This window comes from Aethalodelphis obliquidens, unplaced genomic scaffold (genome assembly GCF_003676395.1).
Source record: "Aethalodelphis obliquidens isolate GAN/ISIS:26980383/991018 unplaced genomic scaffold, ASM367639v1 scaffold6, whole genome shotgun sequence".
Taxonomy (NCBI): Eukaryota; Metazoa; Chordata; class Mammalia; order Artiodactyla; family Delphinidae; genus Aethalodelphis; species Aethalodelphis obliquidens.
Window position 1 is genome coordinate 55453766 of NW_020837950.1, and position 24631 is coordinate 55478396.

The 24631-nt window shown below is 39.6% G+C and overlaps 1 protein-coding gene across 2 annotated transcripts in view; it reads right to left on the reverse strand.

Moving 5' to 3' along the window:
- Window positions 1-24631, reverse strand: part of PRDM5 (PR/SET domain 5) — a 220956-nt gene that overhangs the window by 40170 nt on the left and 156155 nt on the right. For both annotated transcript variants that reach the window (XM_027103618.1, XM_027103617.1), the window contains one exon: window positions 10493-10578. In XM_027103618.1, the coding sequence (XP_026959419.1) occupies window positions 10493-10578 (86 nt within the window). The remainder of the gene's footprint in view (window positions 1-10492; window positions 10579-24631) is intronic.

Genomic DNA, 24631 nt, shown 5'->3' on the forward strand with positions numbered 1-24631 from the left:
CATTTGATTTTAGGCAGATGTTTTACTCCTTACTCTAAAGCAGTGGGAAAAAAGGAAGACCAAACGCAGACTCGAAAAAGGTCACTGGAAAAGGCTTTTACTGTTTCTCCAGGGATGGCTTGCCTGGAAGCACCCCCCTGCCCCTGCCCAAAACTCCCTGGGCAAAGTAGTCAAAAGGGATCAGCAGGCTAAGCAGAGTCCCAGGAACCATGACCATGGAACAGAGACCTCGAACATTTAAGACCAAGGGCACCTGACAGTCAGAGCAGGGCTGATACTGGCTGGTAATCAGCTATAAACAAAGTACTTAGAAGGGCCTGAAAAAGCCAAAACTCTGAGGCCCTGACCTTTCAGGACTTCTCAACAGCCCTGAGGGTAAATTCTGAATACTTTCATCGAGCAACCAGAGAACCTTCATCATCTGTCCTCTGCTCACGCTGGAAGCCTCTTTTTTTATGACACCCTCTTTATATACCACAATCCATCACATGAAAGGACCTGAAACTCCTAGGCACCTTGTACTAGACAGTCAACCATGTTATCCCAGGGACCTAGTACAGTCCTGGCACATAGTAGGCTTAATAAAGAGTTGCAGAATAAATGAATTATCCTGTATCCTCGGCTCTAAAAGGGACAATCTTTAGATCAACTGGCACAACCTCAAAGCCTTGGCACAGTGATATACTATAGAGAGCGGTAAAGTGATTTCTCATTAAGAGTAAAGTACTACAGTTTACAAGTGATCTACTCCCTTTTCTACAAATGAGATGAACTGTAATGTCATCCCCTAATCATGTGATCATTCGTGTCCATACCAGATGCTGTCTTCAGTGAGCAAATAAGCAGCGGGGCTCAGGCTGGAGCCTGAAGCACTGTACGTAGCCCACACTATGGCCTGAGGTGCACAGCCCACCTGAGCTTCCCCTGCTTCCTCAGGTGTGTCAGGGCAGATAAGAAGGGTGGGAATGGCTCCATCACAGGACCACAGACCTCCAGCTTCCCTCTTCGGCAGACAGACCTCTCAGAATAAAGTCTTTAAAGCCAGATGACAAGGACAGTCCAAGAAGGCAGGCAGGGCAAAGTGGGCCCAGTATACACACAAACAAGGTACGTCAAGCACAGAGCAAAAGGTATATAGGGGTCCATTCCTGCCTAGACAGAGAGAACTGGCTTTTACTCACTGTAATGTGAGCAAACGTGGAGATGCACACGTAACAGAAGAAAACCAACACAATGAAGGAGGACTGCCGTGAGGCAGGAAAGCGCCACACCAGAGATGCCAGGATCTCAGGACCAGGCCTAGCGCCTGCTTACACACTTGGGACCCAGTATTTCCCTCTCCACCACTTTGCACACTTAATTTTATTTATTCCTTAAAATAACGTTTTTAGCGTTCATCTTTCCTGATGGACACAGACAGGGCCGGTGACACAGCGGTTTCTGGCACACAATGGGCACATCACAAATATCTGCTGAAGACACTCTTGTCTCCTCGGACCTTCTGAGTATGAGAAGGCATTGCAGATTAAGTAAGAATTACTCTTATTACGATAAACAGACTTCAAGCTCCACTGAGGGTAGGGACAATGTCTAATCTGTTTATTGCTATAGTCTCAGTTTACAGCATGCTGTAGTCACTTAGTAAATATTTGTCGAGTAAATGAATGAATGGATTCATATATATTATTTACCTATATATTTTCTGAGTTAATTTGGTAAATTTAATATAGTTTACTATTGCTATAATTTAACTGCATTCATTCAAAAAATTCGATAACCCACTAGGTGTCAGGCACACACAGATGCTGAGGAAAAAGAGGTGTAAGATTCCTGTCCACATGAAAGTGAAGGTCTAGAAAGGAGAAGCATATAAACAAGTTATAACAGTCAATTTGTTAAACTCAAAAACAGAGGTTTGTGTATTTTAAACAGCTGCAATCAGAAAGTAGCCAAATCAAATAGAAAGTCCTAAACAGGAAATGATGCAAGTAACAGTCTACTCAAGATCATTACCTCTGAACGGAGACCACCCCTAATCGAGTTTGCCAGACCCCAGCCCCAAAGGCAAGAATTACACACCAAAGGCCCCGAAACACGGATCATTCCTGCTTGTAATACGGATAGATAACCTAGTTTTAGACTCTTTGGTTGTCCATTTACCTTTCTAAAAAGTATGGAAGAGAAAATGTTATAATGGCAATGGGTCTCATCACTTCAGCCATCCCACTGCCACACCACTTATAAGGCCTATTAACTGAAAAGAAACCTCCTAATTTAGCTCACTTATACATATTTCAGGGTTACATAAGCAAACTTGCCACCAGACTTTGGATCTATGAATTAAATAGCACATAAGTATCATGAGAGCCTTACAGTTCATGTTTCTAGGTCTCTCAAATCCTTTTTCAGAACAGTGTATGCCCTTCTGAACAACTGTATCATCTTTTAAACTGAATTTTAAGAATTATATTTTTCCAATTACAAAACATGGCTCCCATTGCTAAAGGATGATATTGTGATACAACAGCTAACCTCTGCAAGTGCTCATTTTAACACTTTGTCCAGAAATGTCAATGACCTTAAAATATAGAAGCATACTTCTCAATTGAAATTGTGCTTATTCAGCGTTATGTAATATTTAGCCCTCGTCCAGTTATCCACTGCTGCATAATAAGCCACCTCAAAACTTAAGTGACCCGAAACCAGCTATTATTTCTTACGGTTTTATGGACTGACGGGGGGCGGGGGTATTTTTTTTTGTGGGAGTGACTGGGTTTGTGGACTGACTGTTACACAGGCAAAGTTCTCTCTTAGAATCTTTCTTGAAGTTGCGGTCAGTTGGGTGCAGCTGAAGTCACCTAGGTTTCCAAAATGGCTTACTCACATGGCTGGCAGTTCCTGTCGGCTGTTTGCGGAGCGCCCTTCTGTGGCGTCTCCACGTGACCTCGGGTCCTCACAGCACGGTGGTTGGTTCCAAGAGACGTAGGCAAAAACTGCAAGGTTTCTTACCACCTAGTCTCAGAAGTCCTAGAATATCACCTCTGCTGCATTCTATTAGTCAAGCAAGTCATTGTGGCCAACCCAGATTCAAAGGAAGGGAAGTTAGGCTCTACCTGTCGACGTAAAGAGCAGCACATACATATGGGGAGGGAAGAAACTGAGGATAACCGTCTCAGAGGCTACCTTACCACACCATTATTCCAACTCATGCACATTATGCTTTAGATGGATAGTCCCAGCTTTTTTTTTTCCTTCTAAAAATCAAGTTAGGCACAAAAATACTCAATGAAAATGTAAGCACTATTAAAAAAAACTCTGCAGAAAAATCACACTTGATGCCTAGGTCCAGTTCAATTCCACACATCAGCGGAACTCTACTCTTATAACCCTAAATACAGTGAAACAGGATTTCATTCCACATAAGACTTTTGTCTATTTTCCTATAGGATAATGTACCCACCCAATAAATGTGTCAAGCGTATGAGATCCAACTTATTTTAAGTTTTCACCTCTTACTCTCAAAACCTAGCGAAATTCAGGGAACCACTCCTCAGATCCTAGAATGCCTGGACCCGTAGTCCTACTTTTAGGACCATCATTTGGCATGCCGAAACAGTATTCCTAACCAAGAAGCTGAAAACGTTCTTTGCTGGTGATTTTAAGAGAGCTGACTAGCTCAAGAGCAGAGCTGCACAGAGAGTAAGAAGGGGAGGCACTCTGCCAAGGGAGTTGATGGCCATCAGGAAGAATTTCCACAGAGAAAAAGGGGAAAGAAAGGGCGAAAAGGACGATGTCAGTCCCTGGAAAGAAAGTTATTTTTCAAATGGTCTGATTTTCCCTTTTACAGAGAAAAGGGAGTTTACTGCGATAGAATAAGCATGTTCCGTTTCATGCAGGTATGTCTTCTGAGCCAAAGAAAATACAATGGTATCTTAAAGCCATTTATCTTAAACGATTCATTTGCAGGCCATACAAAATCCCCCAAGCAATAGGTGGGTTCTAAAAACAATAAAAGATTTATTAATTCCAAAACAAAATTAAAGATGTTTTCAAATAATGGCAATGCGCCAGATCCTCTTGTCCCTACATCACAAAAGCTGATGAAGTTTAGAAAAACAAAAATGTAAAAAATTCAGTTTTCTCTAAAATTGTAATAAACTTAAAAATTATTGAATTTTTAAAAATCTCTTCCTCTTACCTAGATATAAAAACAGAAATAGCTGAGCATGTTCTTCACATACTTAGCCTGCCCAAGTGTGAACCGGCAACACCTTCCTCTCCTCCACTTGCTCTCTCTAAATCGACTACCTACCCTTCCTGTCTGTGGGAACTCCCCATCCCCCAAAGCGCCCCTTCTAGGATCTCAGGTTCAGCGCCCTCCCTACTTTTCACCACCTACGTGTACTACACGCCCAGACTTTGTCAAGACTCTTTCAAAGCTGTCTCTCATACAAGTTCCCTACTTTCAAATCCCAAGGCTGCCTGGTGTGGGTGCTCTGTCTCGTTCAGCCGCTTCCGGCATGCCTGCGTCGGGGCCCCCGCCTCCAGTCCTGCCTCAATTCACTCTCAAGGATGACTTCAGAGCAACCTTTCCAAAAGAGAGCCGACAATGTGACCCACCCCTCAAAGTAAGACACACCACTCAAAACAAGATATGTTTCCAGGATTCAGACCAACTCCTTGGTCCTAGCCTGTCTCAGCTGCAGTCAGACCTCAATGTGCATCCTCGGACTTGGTCCCAGGGGACAGGCCACCCTAACTGGGTCTGTACGTACTGCTCTCACTTTGTCCATGTGGTTACATGTGCCCAGCATACCCTCCTCCACCGTCCTCAGAGCTCAGCTCAAATGCCACCCTCTCTCTCCAGCATTTCTGGAATCAACTCGCCTACCCGCTACCTGATTCAGCAGACTTGCTTCTGCATCTGTCACCTAAGTTTTTTAGGCATGCCTCATAATGTGTTCATGAGGATTCCAAGCTGGCTCTCTTCCTTAAAAGACCTCGTTCTGTTCTTAACCAAGGCTACCTTGAGAATTCTATCCCATGCTCCTGGAGCTAGGGAGCTCCTTCTTGCCTCTTCTTCCCCTTGACACCCGCTGCTCAATCTCCCTCCTCCAACATCTTCACCCATAAGAAATTAACGCTCTTCTTTTTCCTTCAACATCAAGCTTACCTTGCTCCCACATGATTCACCAGCTGGATGCTGTGGTCTGAATTTTTGCATACTTTACAAGTTGCTACAACGCTGTACCACCCCGAAGCCTCCAGATAAATCCAGAACTGCCTGATGTCCAAGACACCCACTCCAGTCTGGCCTTGGAGACCCAGGGTCTCACTACAAGGTGTCTAAAGGAAGTGCAATGTACACACATTTGTAAACCCGGCAAACATCTGAACTGCCTAAGGATCAGGGACAGGAAGCTTCACGAAAGAAAATTAACAAAATATAAAATGACATAAGAGACTGGCCATTACTTTTAACCACTGGCAATTAATTCCATTTTAATATGTTTAATAACTAATCTGGTTGTTCCTACAAACAAGGCTGGAGACTCAGCTGTGATCCTAGAACCCTGAAACCTGTGTAAGCCAACTGGGTGTTTTAACTGGTGTTCCAAAGGCAAGGTTTCTGGAATAACTTTCTAATTGGTCCAGGTGTTTTCCATGTTGAACATCAAAAGTGATTAAACGAGACATGAAGCTTTCTGTGGTAAAAGGTTACCAAAAACAATTTCTTTGAACTTAATGTTTACAAAACGGATACTTATGAGTACTTATGTTAACTCACTGACAGCCAGTGTTTTGGCTCAATGTGTCTTAACAATATAAACCTGAGGTCCATGATTTTCAGGTGATCTATAGTTCCTAAGTATAATGTACCAAAATGGACTTGAGATATTACACATAAAGAGTTAAGAAATGACATTTATACCTCAGATATAGTTTAGGGTGGTCAAGAAGACCTTTTAGACAAAAGACAACAGAGATGGGGTGGGGGGGGGTGGTCCTGGAACTATGTCTGGAGCATCTCCAAGCCTAAAAGTCCCGGGAAAATTAATATTATCACTGAGGCTGTTTTATAAGTCTTGGTTGAAGCCACAGTGTCCAAACTAAGACAACTGTCCAACCCCAGCCTAAAGAGGCCCTACTCCTTCCCCAAAGCTGTTTCCTTTATCACCCAAGCGAGAAGGTGGTTGAGGAGAGAACCTACAGAGAGAGATAAGGAACTGCTCACAAGGCCAACACCCTCACTGAAGCTCACCAAGCCCACCCCCGACCCCACTCGGGTCTAGTGCTGAGTTACAAGCACCAGCTGACAGGCAAAGGCAAAGAGCACTTCTGTGGCAAAGACATGCAGGGTCTGCTAAAACCTGATGATGGAGCAGAACTACTGTGGAATCCCCTGGCGCTCCAGGTCTCCCACTAAGATCATGGAAATGGCAGACCACCGGGGGAGGAGATGAAAGCCTACGGTAACTATAGCAACAACATAACCCAAAGCCAGCGTAACTACTTACTGGATTAGCTCAACCTCTCGTATTAAGGGCCTGGCAGAAGAAGAGGTGTGCCCACTTCCAGGCATAAATAGTATTTACCTCAGTCTATACTATTCTTTCACGTGCAATAATAGGCACTCAATCAAAATTCTGTGTGACACACAAAAAGCAAACCCTCCCCCAACCCGTTACCAAGAGACAGAATAGAGGACACAACGAGACTGGAAGATGGCCCAGATGGTGGAACCACCTGAGAATTTAAATAACTGTAATTAATACTGTCGAAGAATCCAGTGATAAGGTGAACAACGTGCATGAACAAATGGACAACTGCAACACAGACATGGAAGCTATTTTTAAAAAGCCAAATGGAAGTATCAGAAATGAAAAACATGATGATATCAAAGATGAAATCCTTCAATGTGCAGACTGAGCACAGTAGAGGAAAGAATCAGTGAAACTGAAAACTCTCCAAGAGAAATTAGAAATTAGAAACACAAAGAGACAAAGAGACAAACAGAACAGAACTACCAAGAGCTATGGGACAATATCAAACATTCCAACGTATGTAACTGGCACCTTATTAGAAAAAGAGAAATAGAAAGGGACCAAAGAAATATTTGGGGGAAAAAAGCTGAGAAGTTTCCCAAATTTAGTAATAATAAACCAGAAATATAAGCAGGATGAATGAAGAAGGACATATCTAGTACATCATAGTCTAAGTGCTGGAAACTAAAAATAAAGAGAATATATTGTAGGAAATGAATAAATTACCTGCCCTCGCCTTGAGTCCTGGCCTCTCCGTGAAAGACTAACGATTGTTTAGCCTTTGAGCAAAATTTAGATTTTAGCAAAATCATCTCCCACGCTTGGGGCCCTTGCTGGACCCAATAAATAATTCCCAAAGTGAAGGACTTTGTGTTCCTTCCCTAAGGCGTCTGTGCGGTTTCACAGAATGCAAATCGGGGGGGCTCGCGTGGCGTGCAATTTTGTGTTGTCTCACCAAAACTTCTCAAAGACTCAACCTGCTGAATGATACAGTTGTTGTAATGGAATTAAAAGCTTTTGATATAAGGACAAAAAAAAATGTCTGGAGCTAGAGCTATCTAAATACTAAATGTAAGGAGAATAAAAGATTGAAACTGAAAAGTGTTACAATCCAAATGTAATGTTATCTTTTGAATTGAGTCTTACAAACCCAAATAATATTGGAAAAATACAAGCTTTCAGAGACTTCCTGTACAATGCTTTTTAAAAAGTCTCTTTTGGTTCTGATGTTAACTTGATTGCATTAGCTAATAACCTTAACTAGCTTTTGAAAAGTTGCTGATATGCTAAGAACATCTGTAATGCTTAGGAAACAGGATTTCAAAATGATGCAGTCTGTATGAATAATGAGTGAAAAAGAAAAATTTAAAAAGGGTTTGAAGCAAAACCCCAAAGGCCTCTTTGTCCCTCTTTACCCTCTTCCTTTGCTAGTACTCTCTACTAATTGTATGGGATTCTGTCTAAAATCTTGGGGCTTCTAGTCGAGGCCTTCTCTGGTGTTCCCTTAGTCACAGGCTGGGATTTGTTTTCTTTTTGGGAAGTCAGTGCCTGAGAGCTGCTAAAAAGATACCACCAGCACCTGGACACCCTGAGGCATTCCGGGATCCTGGACTCAAGGCCCAAATATTCAAAGGAACGTGAGACTTTTAAAAAAATTTTAAATGAACTTCTGGGTTCATTACTGCAGTTTGCTTAGTTTGAAAATATACAGGAGGGCTTCCCTGGTGGCGCAGTGGTTAAGAATCTGCCTGCCAATGCAGGGGACACGGGTTTGAGCCCTGGTCTGGGAAGATCCCACATGCTGCAGAGCAACTAGGCCCATGAGCCACAACTACTGAGCCTGCGCATCTGGAGCCTGTGCTCCGCAACTAGAGAGGCCGCGATAGTGAGAGGCCCGCGCACCGCGATGAAGAGTGGCCCCTGCAACTAGAGAAAGCCCGCGCACAGAAACGAAGACCCAACACAGCAAAAATAAATAAATAAGTAAAATTAAAAAAAAAAAAGAAAGAAAGAAAGAAAGAAAATATACAGGAAAGTATATCAGAGTCAGTGGAATGAGAAAATATTTAATTGAATTAATTGAATAAAAGGCATTGTAGTGTGTGCACAGTAGGTGAGTGGGTGGTCTCTGAAGCCAGACTACCTGGGTTCCAATCTCGACTCTGCTACTCACTTGCTTGTGCCTCAGTTTCTCACTTTTAAAGAAGAGATCATAATAATACCTACCTCGTAGGGGCTTAAGTGAATTGTTAAATGCATTAATGAATTGTTGTGAGGCTTACATGAATTAATAAATGTGAACTTCTAGAATATAGTACCTAGCGTGTGATTAGTGGCCTTTGTATTTAACTATTAGTATTATTCTTATTAATAAACTTTATGTTAAAACAAAGTAAAAGCCAAAATAGGTGAATTGGAAATATCATATCACCCTTTCTTGAGAAAACACAAAAGGTAATTTTTTCTCTGCAGTAATTTGAACAGCCTCTTCTGAGGTATAATTATAGAGTACCAGATTTTCGTTAACCTCATGAGTTTTGATAAGAGAAACCAGGGCTCCTTTGCCTGTTGGTTGATATCTTCAAAACACATTACTGGCACTACTGTGACAACTGCACACACATAAAACAACCTCCTAAACTAAACTAACTTAAACCTCTTTAATAGGGCTCGCCGTGAAATAAATATTTTGAGTATGTACATTTAAGTCATGTTGTGAACAGTAACATTTGTCTAATCCTTCATGGTCTATGAAGGAATTTTATATTTAGCCATTACTCCAGTTCCTAATATCCATATACTATGAATATGACATTTTATATCATATGAGAAGCTCAATGTGGACTTGCTCTAATGAGCACAGAAGCCTCCTCTCTCCTCCACCACAAAGAGGAGTATTTTCTTAACAGGACCTCAGAGGTTATCTTTTACGGCCTACAGAACTGAAGTGGAAAGCTAGCATATTATTACACTGGAAAGGTATTATTATTATGTGTTTTCTCTCAAGTTTCATTTTACAGCTCAGGTAAAAAGCGAAATCCAGGAGAAGCCTAAATTAGAATTGCTCTTAAGGGGATTAGGCATGTCTCTTAAAATTTGAAAAAAATATGGCATTTACATACAGACCATAAGGACTTTTAAAAGACCAAGCTGAACAGAGCTGTGTGAAAGGTAATGTGGTGAAAAGATGGGACAGAGCAACATCAAGAAGAGCTATTTAAAAACATCAAATTTTCAAGTGGAAAGTTCATGTAAAGTATCCAATTGTGTCCTAAACTGAACAGTGAGCTAAGAAACGTAGCTGCATGGAAGGTGAGCTGCTCATTTATTTTTATAGCATGTGAGGCAGATGCTTGAGTCTGAAAAAGCCATAAGTAACAGAATGACAAGAGTCCAGTGAGAGGTGCTGACAGCAGAGGCACAAAGGGCATCCTCGGAAAAAAAGAATGAAAGACAGCACCGGGCATGCCCCGTAGAGCAAGAAGCTGTCCTTCCTTGTTCGCCACCTCCCGTGATAATTCTAATTATTTTCAATGTCTTTCTTGCAAATATACTTGCTCATATGCATTAATTAATGGTCACATGCTGACAGGCGCACCTCTGTTCAAGAAGTGCTGGCATCTGCATCACTGGCAAACACTCTGCAGACAGCACCCTTATATTTTTCAGTATTAAAATGCTACAGTCTATTTACCTGGCAGTGTGTCCTTTATAACTCCTATTACTCCTACAAAATGGTTCACAATTCAAAGAATGGGGATGCTTTGGGAGTTTCAATTTCTGTTTCTTTCATTGTTGTGTCTAAAAAAATTATTCCCAAATGTTCATCATGAATATAAACGTATGATTTTGGATATACCACCTTTCTTTTCTCAGGTAAAGTTAAAACTTTTTAAAATAAGTATGGATTTTATAATAAATATTAAGGAGAGAGAATATAATCTTACCCTGGTGTGAGTACGAATGTGCATCTTCAGCCCGTCATTTTTACTGAATCCTTTTTCACAGTAAGGGCATTGATAGGGACGCTCACCTACAAGATAAAGGAAAGCTTCCCGTCAGAAAAATCGAAAGCAGCAAAGCAGGCACGTACCGTCACTCCTCCCGCACCAGATCCTGGCCACCACAACCTCTCCTGCACTGCCAAGAAAAGGCTCAGGCACAGCAGGGCCAACACCTGGGGCAGTTCAGGGTGGCGGACGAGGCTTTCCCTCCTGCGGAGAGGCTGTGAGCCCAGAGCAATTCCAGCACTCAGAAACAAGCAACATTCAGGCTCGCTGCATTTTCCTTTTAATATTTGAGCCCAAATTAAATCTAATTTTAAGAACCTGTTAAAAAGATTTCCTATCAGTCAATTTGTTCTGTCACTATACTGCACGTTACAGGGATCACTGTTTCACTGATACTTTGTTTTTTAAAAAAGATTTCAGAGGCTAAAGGCTCTTTGGTGGGGCTAATGGCAGACTCCCAGAGGGCTCATGCCAAGGAGTACGTCCCAGAACTTCTGCTGCCAGTGTCCTTGTCCCTGCAGTGAGCCACAGCCATCCCCTGCCTCTGCAGAAGGCCTACCAACACTAGCAGATCACCACGGAGCCCCGAGAAGAGTTCCCTGTGCTATACACCACGTGGCTGACAGGGTCTTGGTGCTCCAGCCAGGTGTCAGGCCTGAGCCTCTGAGGTGGAAGAGCCGAGTTCAGGACACTGGTCCACCAGAGACCTCCCAGATCCACGTAATATAAAACGGTGAAAGCTCTCCCAGAGGTCTCCATCTCAATGCTAACAGCCAGCTCCACTCAACGACCAGCAAGCTACAGTGCTGGACACCCTATGCCAAACAACTAGCAAGACAAGAACACAACACCACCCATTAGCAGAGAGGCTGCCTAAACTCATAATAAGGTCCCAGACACCCCAAAACACATCGCCGGACGTGGTTCTGCCCACCAGAAAGACAAGATACAGCCTTATCCTCCAGAACACAGGCACTAGTCACCTCCATCAGGAAGCCTACACAACCTATTAAACCAACCTTAGCCACTGGGGACAGACACCAAAAACAATGGGAACTACGAACCTGCAGCCTGTGAAAAGGAGACCCCAAACACAGTAAGTTAAGCAAAATTAGAAGACAGAGAAACACACAGCAGATGAAGGAGCAAGGTAAAAACCCACCAGACCAAACAAATGAAGAGGAAATAGGCAGTCTACCTGAAAAAGAATTCAGAGTAATGATACTAAAGATGATCCGAAATCTTGGAAACAGAATGGAGAAAATACAAGAAACGTTTAACGAGGACCTAGAAGAACTAAAGAGCAAACAAACAAAGATGAACAACACAATAAATGAAATTAAAAACTCTCTTGAAGGAATCAATAGCAGAATGACTGAAGCAGAAGAATGGATAATTGACCTGGAAGATAAAATAGTGAAAATAACTATCGCAGAGCAGAATAAAGAAAAAAGAATGAAAATAACTGAGGACAGTCTCAGAGACCTCTGGGACAATATTAAATGCACCAACATTTGAATTATAGGGGTCCCAGAAGAAGAGGAAAAAAAAAAGGAACTGAGAAAATATTTGAAGAGATTATAGTTGAAAACTTCGCCATTATGGGAAATGAAATAGTCAATCAAGTCTAGGAAGCGTAGAGAGTCCCATACAGGATAAATCCAAAGAGAAACACGCCAAGACATACACTAATCAAACGATCAAAAATTAAATACAAAGAAAAAATATTACAAGCAGCAAGGGAAAAGAAACAAATAATATAGAAGGGAATCCCCATTAGGTTAGAGCTGATCTTTGAGGAAAAACTCTGCAAGTCAGGAGGAAGTGGTAGGACATATTTAAAGTGATGAAAGGAGAAAACCTACAACTAACATTACTCTACCCAACAAGGATCTCATTCAGATCCGACGGAGAAATTAAAACCATTACAGACAAGCAAAAGCAATGAGAATTCAGCACCACCAAACCAGCTTTACACCAAATGCTAAAGGAACTACTCTAAGTGGGAAACACAAGAGAAGGAAAAGACCTACAATAACAAACCCAAAACAATTAAGAAAATGGGAATAGGAACATACATATCGATAACTAACTTAAATGTAAATGGATTAAATGTTCCAACCAAAAGACACAGACTAGCTGAATGGATACAAAAACAAGACCTGTATATATGCTGTCTACAGGAGACCCACTTCAACCTAGGGACACATACAGACAGAAAGTGAGGGGATGAAAAAAGATACTCTATGCAAATGGAAATCAAAAGAAAGCTGGAGCAGCAATTCTCATATTAGACAAAACAGACTTTAAAATAAAGACTATTACAAGAGACAAAGAAGGACACTACATAATGATCAACAGATCAATCCAAGAAGAAGATAGGACAATTGTAAATATTTATGAACCCCACATAGGAGCACCTCAATACATAAGGCAAATGTTAACAGCCAAAAAAGGGGAAATCGACAGTAACACAATCATAGTAGGGGACTTTAACACCCCACTTTCACCAATGGACAGATCATTCAAAATGAAAATAAATAAGGAAACACAAGATTTAAATGATACATTAAACAAGATGGACTTAATTGATAGTTATAGGATAGTCCATTCAAAAACAACAGAATACACTTGCTTCTCAAGTGCTCATGGAACATTCTCCAGGATACATCATATCCTGGGCCACAAATCAAGACTAGGTAAATTTAATAATATTGAAATCATATCAAGTATCTTTTCTGACCACAATGCTATGAGACTAGAGATCAATTACAGGAAAAAATCTGTAAAAAATACAAACACATGGAGGCTAAACAATACACTACTAAATAACCAAGAGATCACTGAAGAAATCAAAGATGAAATCAAAAAATACCTAGAAAAAACTGACAATGAAAACATGACAACCCAAAATCTATGGGATGCTGTGAAAGAAGTTCTAAGAGGGAAGTTTATAGCAATACAATCCTACCTCAAGAAACAAGAAACATCTCAAATAAACAACCTAACCTTACAGCTAAAGCAGTTAGAGAAAGAAGAATAAGAAAAAACCCCAAAGTTAGCAGAAGGAAAGAAATCATAAAGATCAGATCAGAATTAAATGAAAAATAAATGAAGGAAACGATAGCAAAGATCAATAAAACTAAAAGCTGGGTCTTTGAGAAGATAAACAAAATTGATAAACCATTAGCCAGACTCATCAAGAAAAAGGGAGAAGACTCAAATCAATAGAATTAGAAATGAAAAAGGAGAAGTAACAACTGACACTGCAGAAATATAAAGGATCATGAGAGATTACTACAAGCAACTATATGCCAATAAAATGGACAACCTGGAAGAAATGGACCCATCCTTAGAAAAGCACAACCTTCCAAGACTGAACCAGGAAGAAATAGAAAATATAAACAGACCAATCACAAGCTCTGAAATTGAAAATGTGATTAAAAATCTTCCAACAAACAAAAGCACAGGACCAGATGGCTTCACAAGCAAATTCTATCAAACATTTAGAGAAGAGCTAACACCTATCCTTCTCAAACTCTTCCAAAATATAGCAGAGGGAAGAACACTCCCAAACTCATTCTACGAGGCCACCATCACCCTGATACCAAAACCAGACAAGGATGTCACAAAGAAAGAAAACTACAGGCCAATATCACTGATGAACATAGATGCAAAAGTCCTCAACAAAATACTAGCAAACAGAATCCAACAGCACATTAAAAGGATCATACACCATGATCAAGTGGGGTTTTTCCCAGGAATACAAGGATTCTTCAATATATGCAAATGAACCAACGTGATACGCCATATTAACAAACTGAAGGAGAAAAACCATATGATAATCTCAATAGATGCAGAAAAACATTTCGAGAAAATTCAACACCCATTTATGATAAAAACTCTCCAGAGAGCAGACATAGAGGGAACCTATCTCAACATAATAAAGGCCATATATGACAAGCCCACAGCCAACATCATCCTCAATCATGAAAAACTGAAACCATTTCCTCTAATTTCAGGAACAAGACAAGGTTGCCCACTCTCACCACTATTATTCAACATAGTTTTAGAATTTTTAGCCACAGCAGTCAGAGAAGAACAAGAAATAAACAGAATCCAAATTGGAAAAGAAAAAGTAAAACTGTCACTGTTTTCAGATGACATGATACTATACATAGAGAATCTTAAAGATGATACCAGAAAACTACTAGAGCTACTGAATAAATTTGGACACAAAATTAATGTACAGAAATCTCTTGCATTCCTATACACTAATGATGAAAAATATGAATGAGAAATTAGGGAAACACTCCCATTTACCACTGCAACAAAAAGAATAAAATACCTAGGAATAAACCTACCTAAGGAGACAAAAGACCTGTATCCAGAAAACTCTAAGACACTGATGAAAGAAATTAAAGATGATACAAACAGATGGAGAGATATCATGTTCTTGGATTGGAAGAATCAACACTGTGAAAAAGACCAGACTTCCCAAAGCAATCTACAGATTCAGTGCAATGCCTCAAACTACCAATGGCATTTTTCACAGAACTAGAACAAAAAATTTCACACTTTGTATGGAAACACAAAAGACCCTGAAGAGCCAAAGCAATCTTGAGAACAAAAAAAACGGAGCTGGAGGAATCAGGCTCCCTGACTTCAGACTATACTACAAAGCTACAGTAATCAAGACAGTATGGTACTGGCACAAAAACAGAAATGCAGATCAATGGAACAGGATAGAAAGCTCAGAGGTAAACCCACACACATATGGTTACCTTATCTTTGGTAAAGGAGGTAAGATTATACAATGGAGAAAAGACAGCCTCTTCAGTAAGTGGTGCTGGGAGAACTGGACAGTTACATGTAAAATAATGAAATGAGAACACTCCCTAACCCATACACAAAAATAAACTCCAAATGGATTAAAGACCTAAATGTAAGGCCAGACACTGTAAAACTCTTAGAGGAAAACATAGGCAGAACGCTCTATGACAAAAATCACAGCAAGATCCTTTTTGACCCACCTCTTAGAGGAATGGAAATAAAAACAAATATAAACAAATGGGACCCAATGAAACTTAAAAGCTTTTGCACAGCAAAGGAAACCATGAACAAGACGCAAAGACAACCCTCAGAATGGGAGAAAATATTTGCGAACAAAGCAACTGACAAAGGATTATCCTCCAAAATTTACAAGCAGCTCATGCAGCTCTATGTTAAAAAAACAAATAACCCAATCCAAAAATGGGCAGAGGACCTAAATAGACATTTCTCCAAAGAAGATATACAGATTGCCAACAAATATATGTAAGGATGCTCAACATCACTAATCATTAGAGAAATGCAAATCAAAACTACAATGAGGTATCACTTCACACCGGTCAGAATGGCCATCATCAAAAAATCTAGAAACAATAAATGCTGGAGAGGGTGTGGAGAAAAGGGAACCCTCTTGCACTGTTGGTGGGAGTGTAAATTGATACAGCCACTATGGAGGACAGTATGGAGGTTCCTTAATATCTAAAAACAGAACTACGATATGACCCAGCAATCCCACTACTGGGCATATACCCTGAGAAAACCATAATTCAAAAAGAGTCATGTACCACATTTTTCATTGTAGCACTAATTACAATAGCCAGGATATGGAAGCAACCTAAGTGTCCATTGACAGATGAATGGATAAAGATGTGGCACATATATACAATGGAATATTACTCAGCCATAAAAAGAAACAAAATGAGTTATTTGTAGTGAGGTGGATGGACCTAGAGCCTGTCACACAGAGTGAAGTAAGTCAGAGAAAAACAAATACCATATGCTAACGCATATATATGGAATCTAAAAAAAAAAAAAAAAAGGTTCTGAAGAACCTCAGGGCAGGACAGGAATAAAGACGTAGATGTATAGAATGGACTTGAGGATGCGGGGAGGGGGAAGGGTAAGCTGGGACGAAGTGAGAAAGTGGCATGGACATACATACACTACCACATGTAAAATAGATAGCTAGTGGGAAGCAGCAGCATAGCACAGGGAGATCAGCTCGGTTCTTTGTGTCCACCTAGAGGGAGATGCAAGAGGGAGGGGATATATGGATATATGTTTACGTATAGCTGATTCACTTTGTTATACAGTAGAAACTAACACACCATTGTAAAGCAATTATACTCCAATAAAGACGTTAAAAAAAAAAAGCCATCATCCTAAGTGAAAGAAGCCAGACTCAAAAGGCCACATATTATGATTCCATTCATATGGAAGTCCAGAATAGGGACAGAAAGTAGATTAGTGGTTGTCTAGGGCTGGGGGTGGAGATGGGAAACACAGGAGTGATAGCGAACAGGTAATGTGTTTCTTTTTAGGGAGATGAAAATGTCCTAAAATTGACTGTAGGGATGGCTGCACATATCTATGAATATACTAAAAACAATATATTACACACTTTAGGTAGATTGTATGATATGTGAATTATACCTCAATAAAGCTGTTTAAAAAAAAAAGATTTCATAGTCTATCTCAGTTAAGGAGATGAGTTTTAAAAGAACTTCATAAAATTGGTGTATGTTAAACAGAACCATCTTCTGTTATAACTGAGTCGAGGTTGTATCTAGAGATTCTTATTTAGAAAACAGCCAAACCATTTTTTTTAAAACAAGCAAGCATACTCACACGCATCACACTTTCTAAAACATTCTACTGTAAGCTGACAAAGATATGACAAAATTCAATCTCCAGGAGGAATCTGAAGCGTCCCACTGGTCAACGCCTAATTATTCAGAATGGACAGTACCTCAGAGTCACTCACTTCCTGACTTTCATTTATTCATTGTTTCATTTATTGATTCTTTCATTTCCTTCTCCTCAGAGACAGGCCTTTTGACAAGTAGTGTGCCGATCCTCTGCTCTCTCACATCCCATTTGATTCTCATTCTCGTTCAATCACGTATTACTTGAGTTATGCCAGCGAACGCCCCCATCAGGTCAGCAATGAGCTCCTAGTGGCTCAATCCAATGGTCACTTTTCATCATGGCCTTCCCTGACCTCTCCCCAGTTGCTTCACAAAATGTCCAGCCACGTTCCTGGGCCTGGAGGCTGCATGGCACAGGGGGCCTTGCCCTGTTCTCTGAACGCTGTGTTGTTGGCAGTAACATCACATGGAAGCAACTGGGGCAGAGCTCCCAGCTCAGCAGCTTACCTAGCTGCTCCTTGAGGAGCATCCAGGTCACTCCCTTTGAACTCTGTCTGAAGTGGGCACTGTGAGAGAATGACAACCACCCAAGACAGAAAAAACAAAAATCTAAAAATAACAATGGTAACACTAACGAGAACAGGACTCTAATGAATTATCCAGACTCGCCAATTTCTTCTGTGAGACAAAATCAACTTTTGCACTAAGTAAATCAACCTGGATTCTTTACCTTATGGTTGTGAACTGGGAAGGTGTGGCTTTTCATACACGCGCAAAATAAAGGCTTAGAGTCCAATTTATTTGAAAAACTATGAAAATATTTTATTTTAACCTTAAGTCGATAATATGTGTTTATCTTCATTCCAGATCCCTCTGTTGAACCTCTGCCTTGAGATATCCATACACCCACCCGGTATCTTCATTTGGATATCTCACAAACAACTCAAATTCAGCATTCCTGGGCTTTAGACGCTGATCCTCTGTGTCCTGTACATCCTGTCCTGATTAGTTATACCACGATCATCCAGCTATCAAAAAAGAAACTGAAACAGCCATTCAAGATGCCCTTTTTTTTACTCACTTCTCCCTACATCTAACCTCTGAAGTCATATTAATTTCACTTCTCTTATATTTCTAGAACTTTATTCCTTGAAGGCGATGGCAAGAATGAAAATAATATTCATAGCATCAGCAGCAGGAGTAGTAGCAGGAACGGTTATTAATTGATTTCTTAATCATTAACCTTCAACCATGCACACACAGAGAAAAAGAACTGGAAGAAAACAGCAAGATGCTAATGCTCATGGGGCTAACTCCTGCATCATCGAAGTCCAGATAATGTTTTATTTTCTTCTTCATAAAGTATGAAAAGCAAAGTAATTTTTTAGATTTTCAAAGTAAGTGTTTTACATTAGTGATAAGAAGGCTAAAATGTTTAATTCCTATTTATCTATTAACAATCTAATCAATCTAGATAATAGATAAAGCATGATAAACAGTAAAGTGGTGGACAGGAAAAGTCGTTTCACAAATTTTTAGCAATCATAAATTAATTTAATATTCACAGCTATTCTCTTTGTATCACAGAGCTTTATATGTGGTATTACTCTCCAAAGACCAATAGCATAGCCAGCACAAAAAAAAAAATCAAAGATTTAGTCATCAGATTAGTTATATGTTAATTAAACCTAATGTAGTATATTGAATTATTATCTTCTTTCATGATAGCCAAAATTGATTGAGCAAGGAACGAAATATAGATAATACTAAGGAATTTTAGAGAAGGGAGCATAACAAATTCATTCCCCATTCTACCTGCTGTCGTAATACAGAAATTTCCACTACAGACATGGGCTTTTTCTCCTCTTTTAGAATCTGATTGTTCTGAGTTTGAAAAATGCTCATCCTCTCCTAGGTGTAACTCTGGGGAAGTCATGCAACCTCACTGAACCTCTGAAAAATGGGACCAAACATTCAGGTTTGTTTACAGCAGTCTCTATGCCAGTTACCACACGACAAGTAGCACTCCCTTTCACTTACACGAGTGACCCAACTGGGACAATAAAAACATATGGTCACCTATTATGGATTGAATTGTGTCCCCCAAATTCACATGTTGCAGTCCTAACCCCAGTACCAGAGCATATGACTCTATCTGGAAATAAGGCTGTTGGAAATGTTCCTAGAGTAGTCTGGGTCCCTAATCTTATATGGCTGGTGTCCTTTTAAGAACATGGCCTTGTAGAGACAGACAAACACAGGGAGAATGCCAGGTGAAGAGTGGAGTTATGCTGCCACAGCGAGGAACTACCAGAAGCCGGAAGAAAAGCCTGGAACAGATCCTTCCCTGGAGACTTCAGAGGGAGCACAGTCCTGCTCACACCTACCCTCCAGAACCGCGGGACAACAAATTTTTGTTGTTTAAGCCACTCTGTGGTACTTTGTTACAGTCCTAGCACACTCATACAATCACCCTGCTCATAATGGAGGCCATTATTATCTTCACTGATGTCTGTCTGTCTGTCTGCTGTCTGCGAGGCCTGTGTAGACTGCTCAGGAGAGAAACTGGTACTCTAGACGGCCAGTGTTTCCACCCCATCCCCACTCCAACCCTGAGATCCAGCGATACTGAGGTGATAGGTTTGGGAAACTTGGGTTAAGTCCCACTCCACTCATTCATTCCACTACCCCAGGATGTAACTCCAGTTTTAAAGGATGTCACTGGGTAAATGGCTTTAATAAACAGAAGTTACTTGAAAACTAGAGTATGAGGTTTGCAAATCAGCCTAGGCTACATTAAGCTGCTACCCTTTTGGCTGGAGCATGTTTAGGGCAAGCCTGCCTCTCTTAGACTCTGAGGACAAAGCTACCTGCTGTCCCACACAATCTAAAGCTGAAGGTTACGTGTATAAGTCAACATGCTGATAAACAGTAAAGTTATTTGTCTAATTTGCATATTAAAGACAAGCTGATGTTCTTAGGGTTTTTTTTCACATTATGCATGTGATATTTTCCCTCATTAGTGCAAGGTATTGTGATGAGTAAGTTTCCAGGAAATATTTTTGTCTACATATCAAATTATCCTGGTGTGAACAGGGATTTTCTTGCGTTAACTCTAAGAACACAGATCTTTTTTCTTGCTTGGACACCGCCAGTACATAGGTTCTGATGTACAATATGGTGCAAATCCAAGTAATGATTACTTTTAAGTATCTGGTAGATTTAGATACTGACCGTTTACATTTTGCATAGGCTCATAGCAATGTTCAAATTCTGACTAACATGAAAATTCATCTTAAAACTAGCTAAAAAAATTGAGCTTAAAAACCAATGTAAATGGAAATAATATAATAGCTGAAACACACAGAGCCTACTAGTAGGCTCTGTTCTACGGTTCAGAATACTTAAGGTATATTAGTAATTTTGTTTCTTGTAACAACATTATGATCTAGGAATTCATATCTCTAGATTACAAATGAGGAAAGCAGGCACAGAAAAGATAAGTGACTTGCTCAAGATGACATAGCTATTAAATAGTGGAATCAGAATTTTAACCCTTCATCTTTAACTCTTATACCATAACATAAATTAGTAATATGGCTAGTATTTTATATAAATTAGGTTAGACTTCCTAAAGTTACTGACAAAAACTCTGCTTCTTGCAATTACAGCTGACATTAACCAGATCTTTCTGACTGGTATACCGAGGCATTCTTTTAGTTACCAAAGCTCATCAGGAAAAAGTCAGGGGCAGGTTAGGAATGTATGTTATATCTCAAAGCAGATCCCAAGCGGATGCAAATACTGACATAATATTAAACTCTGCCTTGAGAACTACATACAGGTAACCACCTTCAACATTCAGAAGGGAAAAACAGTACTGCCAAATATCCCATACTGCACTATGAGATTTACCTACCAGTAGTTAGATTCAATAAGCACAGTAACATAAATAATATTGAAGTGTACTTAACAGCAAAATATTTCTCATTTAACTAAGGAAAATAGATGAGTTCTTCGCATCTGCTTCTTTCTTTAAATTATGTTCTGACACTGAATATCATTAAAGTCCGCTTGTGTTTTCTTCAAAAACATCAAGGAACATACAGAAACATGATGACAACTGTAAGGTTGATTTTAAGCTGACGTTACAAGGTGCCACAAAGTAGGCAGTCCATGAAGCTAATTTACTCATTCATTAAATAGATATTTTTGGGGCACATACCATCTTCTAGTTACTGTCCTGGGCTTTGGGAATGCAGTTGCGAATAGATTCACAAAATCACTGCCTCTTCTATTTTACTAGTGTAAATGAGAAAGACAAGTAAACATTAAGAAAAAAACATAAGATAATTCCAGATACTGACATTGTAGGAAGAAAATAAAACAAGGAGACAGGTTTAAGAAAGACATCTGGTGGGAGTGCACACAGGTTTAAGAAAGACCTCTGGTGGGAGTGCACAGGAAGAGGACTTAGGAAAAGGTCATTAGGAAAGGCAAAAGAATTGAATGAATGTAGTACCTAGATGCCAATTCAAGCACACTTTTTTGTAACCCTTAATCATTGAATTGGAAGCATTTTAGCTTTACTGGACTTGAAATAGGTGCCTCCAAATTCTCACTGCGGGCACACCTGAGATCTATGTTTACACAACATGAAATTACTAAAGAAAATATTGCAAACTTTGATATACCTATGTTAGATATCTTGATATTCTTAAATTTAGACCATGGATTTAATTTTAGATATGAACTTGATCACTCTATTAGAAGCTCAGAAATATCATTTCATACCACTAAACACACTGAATGCAAAAAACTTAGTAATATTGACTGTAATCAATTTTTTAAAGTTTTTTTTGATGTGGTCCATTTTTAAAGTCTTTATTGAATCTGTTACAATATTGCTTCTGTTTTATGTTTTGGTTTTTTGGCCATGAGGCATATGGGATCTTAGCTCCCCGACCAGGGATCGAACCCATACCCCCTGCACTGGAAAGCGAAGTCTTAACCACTGGACCGCCAGGGAAGTCCCTTTACCACAATTTTTAAAAAAGCGTATGGCCAATGAGCCCTATACTTTGAGAGATTTTTAAACAAGTGGAAAAGTTTACTACATAATGTATGTTTTAAGACATTTTGATTAAAATAAAAACAGATTATTTCCAGAAAGCATTTTAATAATTTTAACTTTTATTCTGTTAGTATATTTTTAAAAACCTATATAGATTTCAGGGAACTCCCATAAATCTCTGAAAATATGAAAAAATGTACATACAGAGAAAATGCAATTTAAGATGGAATAAGGTCAAACTCTTATTTTCGATGAATCCAAATTAAATAATGTTTAAATAGTTAAATTACATAATGTTTAAGGATTTTGGAGCCATAGTTTTAATTTTTACTTTGATTTTTCTAAAATTAAGTTTTGCACACGGCCACTTTCAAATGAAAAAGCAAACCTCAGAAGTGTATGTTTCATGAAAAATATTCTAAGATGGTTCCATATGGTTGAACTTCAAAATATATATATTATACGGGAATTCTTAGAACTTTGTATTTGATTTTCACAAATATCATGGGACTGGCTTATTCTGCTATTGTGGACTAAGGAAACTGTTACAAAACATCAAAGTCACTCATTCTAAATGAAAATTAAACCAAAACTATAATTGTGTAAGCACTACCCAATCATTTTTTCCAATTCCACCATTCCAGACCCCTCAACCTATGGAGCGTCTAATAAATTAGCAGCGCACCACAGAGAGAAGTGAAATGCTATGCTGGCTAATGGGAGCAGCTCAAGTTCATTCTTGGCAACTTGCTATGAACTGAAATACTTTTCCTCTGCAGCAAAGAGAGTCACGACACCCCACTGACCTCACTGAACCCCACGTTGTTAGTCTTGGAATACTATTCATCAAATCCTGTGGCATTTCACTTGCCATCTTCAAAAAAGAAAGACAACAAAATCTGAACTTTACATTTGCTATTCTACTTTTAAAAGTTTAAAGAGTTTACTACTGTAAGGAAGTGGACCATAAAATGTAAAAATCAAAAGATGACCGAGGGGACCTTTGCTTTGGCCACCTGAATCAAAACAAATTGAGTCTTTTTTAAAAAATGCAAGTTTCTATGGAGCTCCAAAACAGTAAAAGATGCATTGTTTTCCTTAAGAGTCTTCAGTTACGGTATCCCACCCTCATCTCTGAAAAGATGCCACATCAAGTGAGGTGAGGTTCCCTGGGAAGAAGAAAAATAGGAGAGCCACGTGCCCACTGACTTTCTAGTCTGAAATAATAAAGAGCCAGACCTACTTATGGGTGGAGGGCAAAACAAAAAACACTTTTACTGATGCAGAATACGAAAGGACAACAGTTAACTAGCAAGAGAAAGTAAAAGTTTTCCTACTCAGGATGCCTTGGCTTGGGCCAACCAGGTATGGAAATGACACCCATTACATGTCATTTTGTCTGAAGGGAGCAAGACATCTTCCTCAGGTCCTTGATACGGGTGCTGACAGAAGCAAAGTGGATTGTTTAATAGGAGAAACCTCAGCACAATCCAGACACTGAGGAAGTTTCAAAGGTTCTGACCAGAAAGAAAAACTCCTACATGAGTTCTCCACACTGCTATGTGAAGAGACACTTTACAGTAAGGTTGGGGAGTAAAATAAGGTAATCACTGATCTGGTTTTGCTGTTAGGGAGTCAGATTTTGGTGGGAAAATCATTAATCTTTTCACCCAGTAGTTTTACGTTTTTAGGAATTTCTACCAGAAGTTTTATTTAACCCAGTATTTACGAGCACAGTTTGTGAAGAGTGGTCATGCAGTGATGAAGCAGTTAAACCTTAGGTGCCTGCACACAGAGGGGTTTTCCTGCTCACAGGGCCAGCAAGGAAGAATCAGAGTATAAAACCGGGAGCAGCAAGAAACCCAGAAAACTAGTTTCTTATCCCAAACCTAGAAAAGCTATAAAACCTTCCCCAGGCCTGAGGCACAATTCAGAACTACAGAAAAACAACACACAGAGAAGCTGTTCTTGGAGGGAAACATGGTAGCAATGGTAGGAGAAAGCACATATCAGAGGCAATCAAATCTCCTTCGGTTTTCCTAAACTAAAAAAAAAAAAAAAATGCTGTGTTCCAGATTTAACAGAGGCAGCTATTGATAATATTAGCTAATAATTTACCAATAAAGCTGCTGAAATACAGTTTCAATAATGAAAATCATTGCACAGGCCACTTCTGTTTTTGAGGATCCCAGCAGATCAAAAAAAGAAATGATAAAAATAGTTACATAGATGATGATATATTTTAAATGATCCATCTTATCATGGTCCCTGTGACTGTACTATGGTCCCTGTGACTGTACTATG